Source organism: Malaya genurostris, chromosome 1, assembly GCF_030247185.1.
Source record: "Malaya genurostris strain Urasoe2022 chromosome 1, Malgen_1.1, whole genome shotgun sequence".
Lineage (NCBI taxonomy): Eukaryota > Metazoa > Arthropoda > Insecta > Diptera > Culicidae > Malaya > Malaya genurostris.
The window spans coordinates 24557241-24570237 of record NC_080570.1 but is presented as its reverse complement, the minus strand read 5'-3'; the positions used below and the strand labels follow the sequence as shown (position 1 = coordinate 24570237).

The following is a 12997-nucleotide window of genomic DNA, read 5'->3' as shown; positions in this document are numbered from 1 at the left end:
CAGTTTCTAGTGCTACGATTCAGTTCCAAATCCCAAGCTACAAACTCCAAATTCAAATCGAAAGTCGTAGGCTTAAGTTCTAAGTATAAAATTTCAACTCTCAAGCCCAAAATTTCAAATTCTGTGGTTAAAATCTGTGGGTAAAATCTCAATTTTCACGTTCCTAGTTCCAGTTTCAAATTCCAAGTTACAAACCCCAAATTCCAACCTCCAAACCGACAGTTGCTTGAATTGCATTCAAGTTCTAAGTCCAAATTTTCCTCAAGTTCCCAAATCCAAAGATTCAAATCGAGATTCGTAGGTTTAAGTTCTAAGCCCCAAGCTTCAAATCCCAAACCCGAAGTACCAAGCTAGAAGTCCTGAGTTCCAAGTTCTAAGCATCACTTTCTTCCAGTTCTTAGTCCCAAGGCCCCGTTTCAAATTCCAAGTTACAAATCCCGACTCCCTAGCCTCAAATCGAATGTCAATGTCACAAGTCTAAAGTCCTGAGTGTACCTCAAACCCAAAGTTTTAAATTCCATGTACCAAACTTGATACCCAAAGTATTAAGTTCTAAGCCCCAATTTCCTAACCTGAAGTTCCCAGTTCCTAGTTTGATGGCCCAGTTTCAAATTCCAAAAATTGTAAATAACTTAGTGAAAGCGTAATGCCGTAACATGACGAAAAAATTTGGAGCTATGCAAAAGGCGCAACATTTCGGGAAGTAGCAGAAATTTTGAAAGCACTTGCCACGCAATAAACGGCAGATCGTGAGGCCAATAACCGATCTACCGTCGTCCATCGTCGAGTGAAACTAGTTCTTACTTTACTTCCAAAGAACGAACGAACTGGCTTCTTTCAAGCATCATTGTGTGTTAGATTCCACTCATTCGGTCGACCACAAAGTTCAACTATGGCCAGTCCGCTTTTGCTTAGCTCAACTAAGACATAGGCATCATAAATTTTTGAAACTTTTTGAAGAACTCAACTTCACTCCTCAAATAGTGTCAGAAGACCTGGTTTTTGAAACCCGACAAACGAATGACCGCGCATAGGTGACATTAAACTGATAACCTCCTTTTTTTGCTACCGATGATCCAATACCCTTTTTCAAGGATTTGATGCGACCCCGCAACAACATCGTTATTATCATAACCTACGGCCATGGCCTACTAGAATGGCTGAAGTGTCAACTGCTCGCATCCCTGGTTTCCGACTGTGACTAGGTTAAAAGCCTGGGTTGCCTTGTTTTGTTTTTCTTCAATTCTATTTTTCAAGAATCACACTGCACAATTGTTTACGACTCGAACCTCCATGTGAAACGAATGACGCACTTAAAACAGAATTGATCATCCAAGTTCTGATCAAGCATTCATCTAGGTGAAGTGTTCTGAAAACAACTTCTGAATGATCGTAATGATAATAGCACACAGGCAAGCGAACTACCACCGAGTCATCGCTTGACTTCGAACGCCTCCAAAGTCAAGAGCAGTCCGGTCAATTAGATATGGATACTTCACACTCCGCTGGACAGCTGTCAGTGTCGGCGATCTCTCCGGTGGTCATAAAACTAACAAAATCAGCTTGCAAAAACAACAGAAAAACACCAGCCATCACCATCATCCTAATGACTGTTCGTAAAATCTCGGAGTGATCAACGAGATTGTGAATATTTATAGAATTCCTCCACTCCGCCTTCTCTTCCCGTATCGAAGTAGGTTTAACTTTATCGAACCGAGGGTAAATAATTACCCAAGTCGGCAAAAACGCCTCGCGCAAGGTAGGTAAAATTAGCGTCATAAATATTTGGGTTTTATAAGCGCTGTCCGGACGAGCACAACACAACACGTGAAGAGAAGAACTACAAGTTTATTTTATCTTGCTCCAACCCTGTCTCGACCGTCGATCGAAGGGGGGAGAGGCGGGGAGGGGGGGAAGGGACTCCTTGGGCTTCAGAATGATACATGTCTCTAATGCCTACACTTTGATGCGCTAGGATGCGATCGGTTTTCAACGAAGCGGAATAACAATCAGCCGCTCGGCGGGTCTGTAAACTGCGCAGTGGAGGAAGTCCGGTCGCCGACTTCTCGGGCAAACCTGTGCGACGAGGTTCGTGAGGGTGCGTCGTCAAGTGCAGGGTCACTGTCAATCGTGCAACTGGCTCGGCACACCAGTTGTGACAGTCACAATTACAACAACCGCGCTGGTTGATGGTCAATAGGAAGTTTTAATGTCGTCTGAAACCATGGTGAACTGCAATCCGTCCGAGCCTGCTTCGATGGAAGATGAATATATCAACCTAATCGAGTCAGTGAGAAGGAGGAGGAGGAGCATAAGCAGGAGAAGTGGAAGATGGTGGAAGGCATTTGTTTAGATCGAAGATTGTTTGAGCTACTGACCAGAAAGGCAACATCGTTTGTTGTTTGTATTGTTGAATGTGCTTCGGTAAAAAATGTATTTGATAAAAATTTTTTTAATTCCGAATTATGCTAGCCTAAATAAGGAAGAAAACAACACTCACTATGTCCTAGTATATTCAACTATCAAATGGATGCTAGAGAATAGAAAACTAAGGATATGTCAATAAAAGTTTACATTAAAGAATCGTTTTGTTGACTCCTTGCACCTCGCTCGGCTATAAACTAGATATTTTATTCTATTTATTTAGCACTGTAATTCTAGTAATGAGGAAAAAGCATCGAAAAATTTCCAAATGAAACAAATTTAAATGTGCTGCAATTTGCGTCACTTTGAACCTTCATTGAAATAAAAGGTAGAAACAGTGAAACGTTGCTGGAACATTGCCAGTCAATTCCACAATCAGACAAAAATATACACGAACTCTACATTATTTTGAATACACATTCTCCACACTATATTTTACTTACATATGCAATTTGTAATTGCCTAACGATTTATAAAAATTCAATATCAAATGACCAAAATAACAAATGTCTTTACCCGGCGTACGATGAAAGCGGTAGGTTAATGGTGCAAAGCAATAGACGCTGATCCAATTTAAGTCAGTTATCAGATGTTCGAATCGCTTCAAAAAATTGCTCGAAAACTGTTAAAAACACTCGTAAAAACTATAAAAAACGGCCTCAAATTTGTTTCTCAATTATCTTGAATCATTTTCGAAATTGTCTTGATTTTTTTTTTAAATTAACTTGAAAAAAGAAATTAACTGGAAGTGATCGGAAACTTATCTCAAATATGTTTCACAATTATTGCAAAATTTCTTAGAAAAGCCTGAAAACTGCAAACAGAAAATTCTCTTGGAATGACTTCAAAATAGAATCGAATTTCATACTGCTAAACAATTTATGAAAATTCAATACTAAAAGGCCAAAATAACAAAATGTGATTAAAAATGTCTTTACCCGGCGTATGATGAATGCAAAGCGGTAGACGCTGGTCCAATTCAAGTCAGTTATCAGGTGTTCGAATCTTGATCAGAAAAAAAATCTTTTAATCGACCTCAAAATAGTTTCAAAATTTTTTGGAACCTTACACGAATTTGTCTCAAAATTACCTCATTTTTTTTATTGAAACTCACTAGAAGTGGTCTCAAAATTATCTCAAATTTGTATAAAATTGATAAATTTGTATAAATTTTTTTCAAAATTGAAATTATAATCTTTCGTAATAGTTTTAAACCTGCTCAAACAAGTTTTTCGATTGTTTGGAATACTCAAAACTATTACAAAATCGTTTCAAAAAAATTGCTCGGAAAGTGCTAAAAAAACTCCCATAAAAACTATAAAACGGTCTCAAAATTGTTACACAATTATTTTGAATCATTTTTGAAATTGTAATGATTTTTGTTTTGAAAATTGACTTGAAAAAAGAAATTCACTGGAAGTGGTCGGAAAATTATCTCAAATTTGTATCACAATACTTGCAAAATTTCTCAAAAAAGGCCTGAAAACTGCAAACAGAAAATTAAAATTTGTTTCATAAAAGTTTTGAAACTGCCTTGAAATAGTTTCTTGATTGTTTGAAATACTCAAAACTATTACGAAATCGCTTCGAAAAATTGTTCGAAAACTTTCGAAATTGTCTTGAAATTCAACTTGAAAAAAGAAATACACTGGAAGTGGACTAAAAATTATCTCGAACTTGTATCTCAATTATAGAAAAATTTCTCAAAAAAAAAGCCTGAAAACTGCAAACAGAAAATTCTCTTAAAATGACATTTTTTCATAAATTTATCCAAAAAAATTTTTTTTAATAATTTCCAAATTGCCTCAAAATTAGTTGAAACTATTTTAGAATGACTTCAAAATAGTCTCAAAATTATCCGGAAATTGCTTCAAAATCGTTTGAAAAAATTTATCTTAAAATCGTTGTTTAAAAAAAGTCCCGAAACTGTAAACCGTAAATTATCTTAAAATGGTTTATATTAAAATTCATTTCTTTTTTTTTTTCTTCAAAGCTCTTGAATTTAATATCAAAAATTTCTGGAAATAAAGAAGAATGATTGCAAAATAGTCTCGAAACTGAGAATTGTAAATTATTTTTAAATGGCCTCAAAATGAAATCAATTTTTTTTTTAAATTACCTCAAATTTAATTTCTAAAATTTCTGGAAATGATTTCGAAATTGCCTCAAAACATCTTAAAACTATTTTTTAGAATGATTTGCCTCAAAATCGTTGTTAAAAAAAAGGATTCTATTCAAAACTGCTCCAACAATTTCGTTAAGCTGCTATTAAAGTACCTCCAAATTGTTTCACTTTTTTTTTAAAATTAGTTAAAAATAACTTAAAAAGGTTGCTTAAATTCACTGGAAGTGGGATCAAAATTATCTCAAATTTATATAAAAAATCTTTCAAGAAGTTCCGAAACTGTAAATCGTAAATTACATTGAATTGGCTTATATTTAAATTAATTTTTTTAACCCTCTCGAATTTATTATCAAAAATTTCTGAAAATAAAGAAGAATGGCTTCAAAATAGTTTCGAAAGAAACTGAGAATTGTAAATTATTTTTAAAGTGCTTCAAAATGATATCAATTTTTTTAAATTGCCTCAAGTTTAATTTCCAGAATTTCTGGAAATAATTTTGAAATTGCCTCAAAACTACCTAAAACTATTCTAGCATGGCTTCAAAAAAGTCTCAAAAGTATCCGATTCCGTTTTAGTTTCAAACATTTTTTACTTGCCTTCAAATTTGGTTACAAAATTCCCAGTTCGAAATTGTTTCAACAATTTCTTGAAGTCATAAAACGGCCTGTAAATTACATTAAAATTATCGCGAAACTTTCTTAAAACTTATTATTTAAATTCGAATTTATTTCAAAATAAAAATAAAAATTTTGTTGAAATTCACTAGCAGTGCTCTCAAAATTATCTCAAGTTTGTATTAAAATTATTTCGAAATTTTACAAAAAAAAGTCTCGGAACTGTGAAACGGTAAATGATGTTGAAGTGGCTTCAAAATATTTTTTTTTGTTTCAAAACTTAAATTTAGTTTCAAAAAATTGGGAATAATTTCAACCTGCCCTGTCCAAAATTAGTTTAAACTATTTTAGAAAGGCTTCAAAATAGTCTCAAGATTATCCAGAAAATGGCTTCATAAACGTTTCCGAAAATGATTCAAAATTTACCTTAAAATCGTTGTTAAAAAAATGTACAAAAACTCGCAATTCAAAACTTTTCCAATAATTTCGTTAAGCTGTCGTTAAACAGTCTAAAAATTGTTTTAAAATTATCTCGAATTTGTCCTAAAACTGTTTCAGTTCAGTTAACTCAAATTTACATAAATTTTTTTTAAATTACTTAAAAAGTATCGAAATTCTAAACTGTGAAATATCTTGAAATGATTTCAAAATGGAATCAATTATTTTTCTGAACTGCTTCAAGTTTAATTTCGAAAATTTTTGGAAATAATATCAAAATTGCCTCAAAATTACTTGAAACTATTTCCTAATGGCTGCAATACATTCAGTCTCGAATTTAACCGGAAATTGTTTCAAAATCATTTCAAAAATTTGTTCAAAATTGGCCTCAAAGTTGCTGTTTAAAATAATGTTCTGAAAAGTCGCAATTCAAAACTGTTCCAACAATTTCATTCGTCACTGAAACTGATTTAAAATTATCGCAAATGTCTCGAAACTTATTCGAATTTGGCTCAAAGTTTTATCAAAATAAACTCTAAATTTGGTTAAAATTCAATAGAACAGATCAGGCGCGTAGCCAGAGAAAATTTTCGGGGGGGGGGGGGGTGGTTTTAGAACATGGTGATAAATCAACACATGTACAATTTATATCACAATGTTTCCCATGGGTTATAATTTTTTGTTTCGGGGGGGGGGGGGGGGGTGGGGGTTTGAACCCCTAAAACCCCCCCCTGTATACGCGCCTGGAACAGATCTAAATATTATCTCAAAACTGTGCTTAAATATTTCTACCTCGAACTAATTTCTCAAGTTTTTGAGAAACTATCCCAAAAAAAATGTTTAAAAACTTAGGATTGTTTCAAAATAGTCTCGAAACTTTTCTGAAATCTACTCTAAAATGTCTCATATATTCTTCGAAATTGTTTTAAAATAATCTCAACTGTTCTGAAGTTTCCACAAAATTGTTTTAGGTGTTTTAAATCTCTTCATCATGACCCCTGCATATGCGTTTAAGAACAGCTTTCGAATGAATCAAATCAGGAAATACGTATTATGTAGAACCCGAAAAATTCGTTTAAAACTGTGATACGTCACGCTCAATTTTCATCATGTTACAACGCCAAGCCGTTGTTTTGTCTAACAAGATTTTTCAAACAAGCTGAAGATCCCGAATATAGTGCAAATATCTGCCGAATCTAGTTCCTAAGTTTAGTAACATTTCTAGAATTGTAGAAGTAGAACTTTGCTTCCAAATTCCAGCCGAATAATATTTTAACACCATTCAATTCTACTATACATAATAGAATTTAATGGTGTTAAAATATTATTCCAGTGAAATTATTCTACTAAACGCTCAAGTGACAAATTAGTGACCAAATTCTAGACTTGCATTCTAGTCTAGAACTCAGAACCTGAACTCTGGAATGCAGTGTAGAACTCAATTAATGAAATACAACTTATCTTTGGATCTGAGTTCTGCTCCTGGATTTCGATCTGAAGATCCAGATTCGCTGGTTCAGAATTCTGAAACTATATTCTAAATCTGAAATCCGGCATGGATTTTTAGAACTGAATTCTGATCTAAATCAGCAGCAGAAGCTTCACATTAAAAAAAAACTCCACCTGACTCAACAATTTTGTCCTTGTAAGGACCACTAAATCGATCCCAAAGAACTATTTGACATTGTCTTCCATTTATTTATTTGGGAGCAGGAAAAAGCCCGGTAGAGATACAGTTTGGCAACCTCTCTCTCCAGCAGGCATAAAACCTCCTCATCGTTTGTATCAACAGATTACAATGATCGAACACATTGGGAAGTGCTTGGCCATGTGGTAAGTATCGACAAAAGCATCAGAAAATTTACAAGAAGAGAGAAAAACGGTCTCGTATTTATTCAACGATTGCAGCTTTTTGGCCGCTCTGCTTTATGCCCATTTACTGTATGGAGCAATGATAATCCAAATCCTCCTGCCTGTACATTTGGAAAACCATACTCTTAAAGGGTGTAGAATTTCAATTCTCATTGTTTCATCAATGCATTGAAAATCTGTGGCGCTTGGCTAGAAAGAGTGACTAAAATATGACAAATCGAAATAATTACATCCCAGAACCTCTTTGGAAAGCAAAACTATTGCAGATTCGAGCACCAACAGGTAAAAGTCCTTGTGAAGCCTTTTTCTGTCATTTTCGATTCTCAAAGCTTCTGTTGAATATTGACACTGCATACTATGGGATTTTCACTAAAAACAGCAAATGACTGAAAGGGCAAATGAAAGAAAGAACACAATTTTAAAACTACTGTTCCGCTTATGTCATTGACTGGACATAGATTTCGTTTTCATAGTTTGCAAGCGAAGCTGAGAGTGAAAAGTAATTTCTTTTCATTTTCGTCTATTTTTAGTCAATGAAAATTACTTTTATTAGCTCTGATGATCAGACAAGCAATCTGTTCGCGCGGAGAGCACAGAGCATTGTATTTGTGGCAAGCGGTGTGGAAACATTCTAAGGAAGTAAAATCGGAGAAAGATATGAACAAATGAGCTTCCAAGCAAAACAAAATTGGTCTCAATGTTCTACCTTATGAGTGGTGTTAAGAGGAAGGTTTGTTCTTTTGGGTATGGTATTGAAATTGTATGGAACGAACTTGGAAAAATGAAATAATATCTTCGATTTGATTCCTTGAAAGTTAAAAAAACAAGGGATTTTCGACCGCAGCTGCAAATACCTTGCCAGATCATAAATTTTCAGCTATTAGCAGGCAAATCGTTCTAGTCTATAATTTACTGTAACCATTTCAATTGTACAATCACTAATCGAGCTTTTTATTTTCTTTCCGTGGTAGTTTTTCTTTGTGATGCGTAAAAAGACTAGTCAAGTGTCGACGCTGCACGTCATTCATCACGGATGCATGCCAATGTCCGTGTGGTTCGGCGTAAAGTTCACACCAGGTACGTGAATCTAGATCTAGTCCGGGGGTCCCCAAATGCCTCCGGTGCAACACCGATTGAGTTCTGATTGTTCCCATTTGCCCTCAGGTGGTCACAGTACCTTCTTCGGATTGCTCAATACATTCGTACATATCGTTATGTACACGTACTATCTATTTACGGCGCTAGGACCACAGTTCCAGAAGTACCTCTGGTGGAAAAAGTATCTAACTACCCTACAGATGGTAAGTACCGAATTCCAATTTCCGTTTCCGAATGACCTAATTGAGACGATCTCTTTTTTCATTGTAGATTCAATTTGTCGCAATCATGGTGCACGCCTTCCAACTGCTGTTCATCGACTGCAACTACCCGAAAGCATTCGTCTGGTGGATCGGAATGCACGCCGTAATGTTCTTCTTCCTGTTCAACGAGTTCTACCAGAGCACGTACAAAGCGAACAAGGTACGGTTTTTCCTCCTTCGCGCGGGGGGTTACATAATATCGATGTCATCTTTCGATCGGGGTCACACGTGATGTAAATATTCCTGTTTTCACTCGTTCATGCTTCGCTGTCAAAAATTGCATCACCTACGCCTACTGCGAGCGATCCACGACACTTGTTAGACAAAAGTCTCGGTTTAGTTTGAGACGACGCGTGGAGCGCCTCCGCACAGACAAGTTTCATTATTTTATCTATCCATTATCACTTGCACACTGCGCCGCCCGCCGTTCGGTCGGGCGATGACGACGGATGCAGGTCACCGGCCCTGGCGGGTTGAGGGTATATTTCAAAAAAAAAATACACTATCCGTTAGTAGTTATGTTTATGCAAGTGGACACAACAACAGTAAATCAGAATTTTAAATATGTACCTACTGTTGCTCAATCGACTGCCGGGTGCCATTGAATTTGGCATTCCGTTCCGTTGTAAATGAATGCTGCTATGCACTGATAAGTCTAAGACGAAACGTAAACAAAATTCAACATTTTTGCAGTTAACTTTAGATTTGAATTTGAAGTAGATATTAATGATACAAAAAGTAATTTGCTTCCCAATCCCAACGCGGTAGAAATTAATTGTTAATTCAAGACCCTATCGTTCGAACATTGGGCATGCAAAACATCAACAAAACCTCACACATCATTGCTCAACCGGAGAAATGAAGCGAGATCGACTGGTAGAGGAATGAAGTTTTTGAGTACGAAATTGGATCACAGGGGATCAACTAAAATGTGAACTTAATCGACCGTGCACAGTCAGATCAAATACGAAGTTCATTTCTAGCCGGAAAACTTTCTGCGTTGTGTATCATAACATCCACAGTAGTTCAGTTGGCAGAGCGATTTCCTCGGATTGGGGAAGGTTGTGGACGGATTTAAAACTGTCTGAAAGCTTATGACGCCAGTTTTTGAATTTCATAGTTTTCATTTCATCAGTCATAATTTCAGACTGTCTTTTCGTTGGGTAAAGGAGAATAGCTCTGCATTAGGCTTGTTTTTTGGTGGCGTATGTGGACAACACTATGATTTTTTAAGAGCTAAATTTTTGAGTCATTTCCAGTTCTGGTTTCACTTCTTCAGCGAGAGACAAAAACGAAAACATTTAAAATCAACCAGTTTATTTGCGACTCTCAAGCGACTACTTTCCACAAAGGAAATTACGACAAAAATTAAGTTTTGGGCGATAGAGATGTACATGACTGTGTTTATTACATTTGTCACTATTTGGTTCTATGATTGTTAGAAAATCTCCCACGTCCTCTTACCCAGTAATAACTAAACGATGTCTAGATCTGAACTTTGGTCCTGAACACTGGATTAGAATACCGAACTATCGAATATGGTTTCTGGATCAGGACACTGAGCCTGAACCTGGATTATTGACAGATTCTTTATCCGAATACGGATTCTGAACTTGAAGCAGAATTCAATGCTTATATTCGGAACCTGCATTTGAATTCTAGACTTGGAGTTAGATTGTGAATCTAAACTCCTGACAGAGACCTTAACCTAGATGAACCTTATATTTACGTTTTGTCTTAGACACATCAGTGTGTAGCAGTTTATGTTGAACAGCTACCTCCGACTTGACGGTTCAACAAAAATAAAAATAAATTATTTGTAAAATGGTTATGTGCAACTAGCATAAATTAGGGGGTAAAACCTTTCGCACCTTAAACTTGCCAAAATTCTGTTTTCTGAACTTCTGGCAGAGTTTCCGAAACTAAACTTTGAACCTATTTTGCAGTTGGGCTGTGAGCCTGAATTAGATTTTGGACCTGAGTTCTCTAGGATTCCTCAATTCTAAACATGAACCTAAATTGTGGACAGAAATTCTAAACTGTATTTATTCTGAACCTGATACAGAATTCTTTATTTGGTTTCTGAATCTGGACCTGGATTCTGTACATGGATTCTAAGCCAAGAGCTGAATTTCAGACCAGGATTCCGTCTTATAATTGGAACTCAGAACCTGGACCTGAATTGAGTCACTTGACCTAACCCAGTAATAACTAAACGATATCTAGATCTGGACGCTGGTTCTGAACACTGGATTGGAATATTGAACTATCGACCAAGGTTTCTGGATCAGGACACTGAACCTGAACCTGGATTATTGACAGAGATTCTTCATCCGAATACGGATTCTGAACTTGAAGCAGAATTCAATGCTTATATTCGGAACATGGATCTGTATTCTAGACCTGGAGTTAGATTGTGAATCTAAACTCATGACAGAGACCTCAACCGTGAATTTGTGATCTGAGTACAGAATCTGAATTTTGAACCTAAAATCGGGACTTCGATTTTGGACCAGAATTTTTAGTTTGGATGTGAATTCTGGAACGCGATGGTGGACCTCAATTCTGGATCTGTGGATATGAATTCTGAAATTGGACTCGGATTGTGGACCAAAATTCATGATAGAGATTTTTTCCCTGAACCTGAATTCTGCATCTGGATTCTGGAGTTTTATTTTCAACTTGGACTTGGACTTTGGTTCTGGACTAGACTTCTGACCCCGGATCAGCTCCTGGCAGAGTTTTTGAACCTGAAACTAAATCCTGAACCTTGACTCGTCACCTGAATTCTGGATCTAGCTTCAGAACATGGACCTGGATTCATGTTCGAAAATCGGGATTCAAATTCTAGGCCTGCATTTTGGACCTGGGTTATAGACCTGAACTTCTGACAGGAATAAATAGGTTTTCGTGTGTTTTGGGCATGAGTTCTGATCCCAGGCTCAGATTCTGGGTCTGAATTTGTGACAGAAGTTTTATATCTGAACCTAAGTTCTGAAACGGGTAGCAGGATTCTGCACCTGAATGCCAAACCGGAATCTGAATTCTGGATCTAACCTCAGGATTCTGAACAAGATTTTGGACTCGAATTCTGAAAATCATTCTGACGATCTGAAATCTGAACCTGAGCCTGATTTGTTTTCTGTATTTTGTATGAATTTCTAATAAAACATTGAAACTATTTACACTCATTCTTATTTGACCAATTCTTGGTCGTAACAGTCCTTAAATTTTCATCTTCTTACATTCGTTTTCTTTCTCACAAATCTCACAAGAATTGAGTGATGTACTAATCTCATCAATTTTACAACTTATAGATTGAAATGGTATTGTTTACCCACATTACCTATATAAACTTGAATACATTTTACTCAGGACCTTTCTCAGAGAGATTTTTCAAGTATCGAAGCGCATTACTTGCTACTCCTCGTCCATCTGTTAACAATTTTGAGTTTACAACCCACTGAAAATGAACTAACGCCACTCCTTAAACTCTTTATACCATCAACACACCTTCGCACAACCAAGAGCACTATCACCGTACGTTTCCGAAGCTTTTTCGCCCAATCTTGTTCCCCAATTTTGTCGCTACGCGTTGCTCTTGAGAAGCAACGCTTAATTTTCGTGGCGAGCACCACCAACACATATCTACTCAACACGGCAAAGTAGGCGAGCTAAACCAGGGTGGCAAGAAACCGGGAAAAATCGGGAGCTTTAGGGTAAAAGCAGGAAAAATATTACGTTTGAGCGAGAAGTTCTTCAAAGCTGTTGAAAAAAGGCGGGTGGGGAATGTCAGAGACATAACTGGATGTCGTGAATACGAAAACATGTTCCATAACACTTCCGAATATCAATTAGTTGATCAATTGTATGAATTATGCAAGCATTTCCCTTTTTCACATTTTTCGCAAAAACAAAGAAGGCTTCACTTGATTACGATCTCGATTACTGTGAATTTCACACAGCGAAAAATGCACAAATCAAATCAAACAGTTCTAGATTTGCACTAAACTAAACTAAACTAAATTACCTTCGATTTGCGAGCAAGAAATCCTAATAGTTCTTTAGAAAACTTTTAGAGCCATTAGAACGGCTGATTTTGTGTGATCCTCTTCACCGTTGAGCACTTTTTGTTGTTTTTTACCAATGCAAACAACTGGCAG

General features: G+C 36.3%; 1 protein-coding gene across 4 annotated transcripts in view; it reads left to right on the top strand.

The window, feature by feature from the left end:
• Positions 1–12997, top strand: part of LOC131435137 (elongation of very long chain fatty acids protein AAEL008004) — a 153002-nt gene that overhangs the window by 135783 nt on the left and 4222 nt on the right. For all 4 annotated transcript variants that reach the window (XM_058602707.1, XM_058602724.1, XM_058602729.1 and 1 more), the window contains 3 exons: positions 8445–8550; positions 8638–8774; positions 8842–8994. In XM_058602707.1, coding sequence (XP_058458690.1) covers positions 8445–8550; positions 8638–8774; positions 8842–8994 — 396 coding nt within the window. The remainder of the gene's footprint in view (positions 1–8444; positions 8551–8637; positions 8775–8841; positions 8995–12997) is intronic.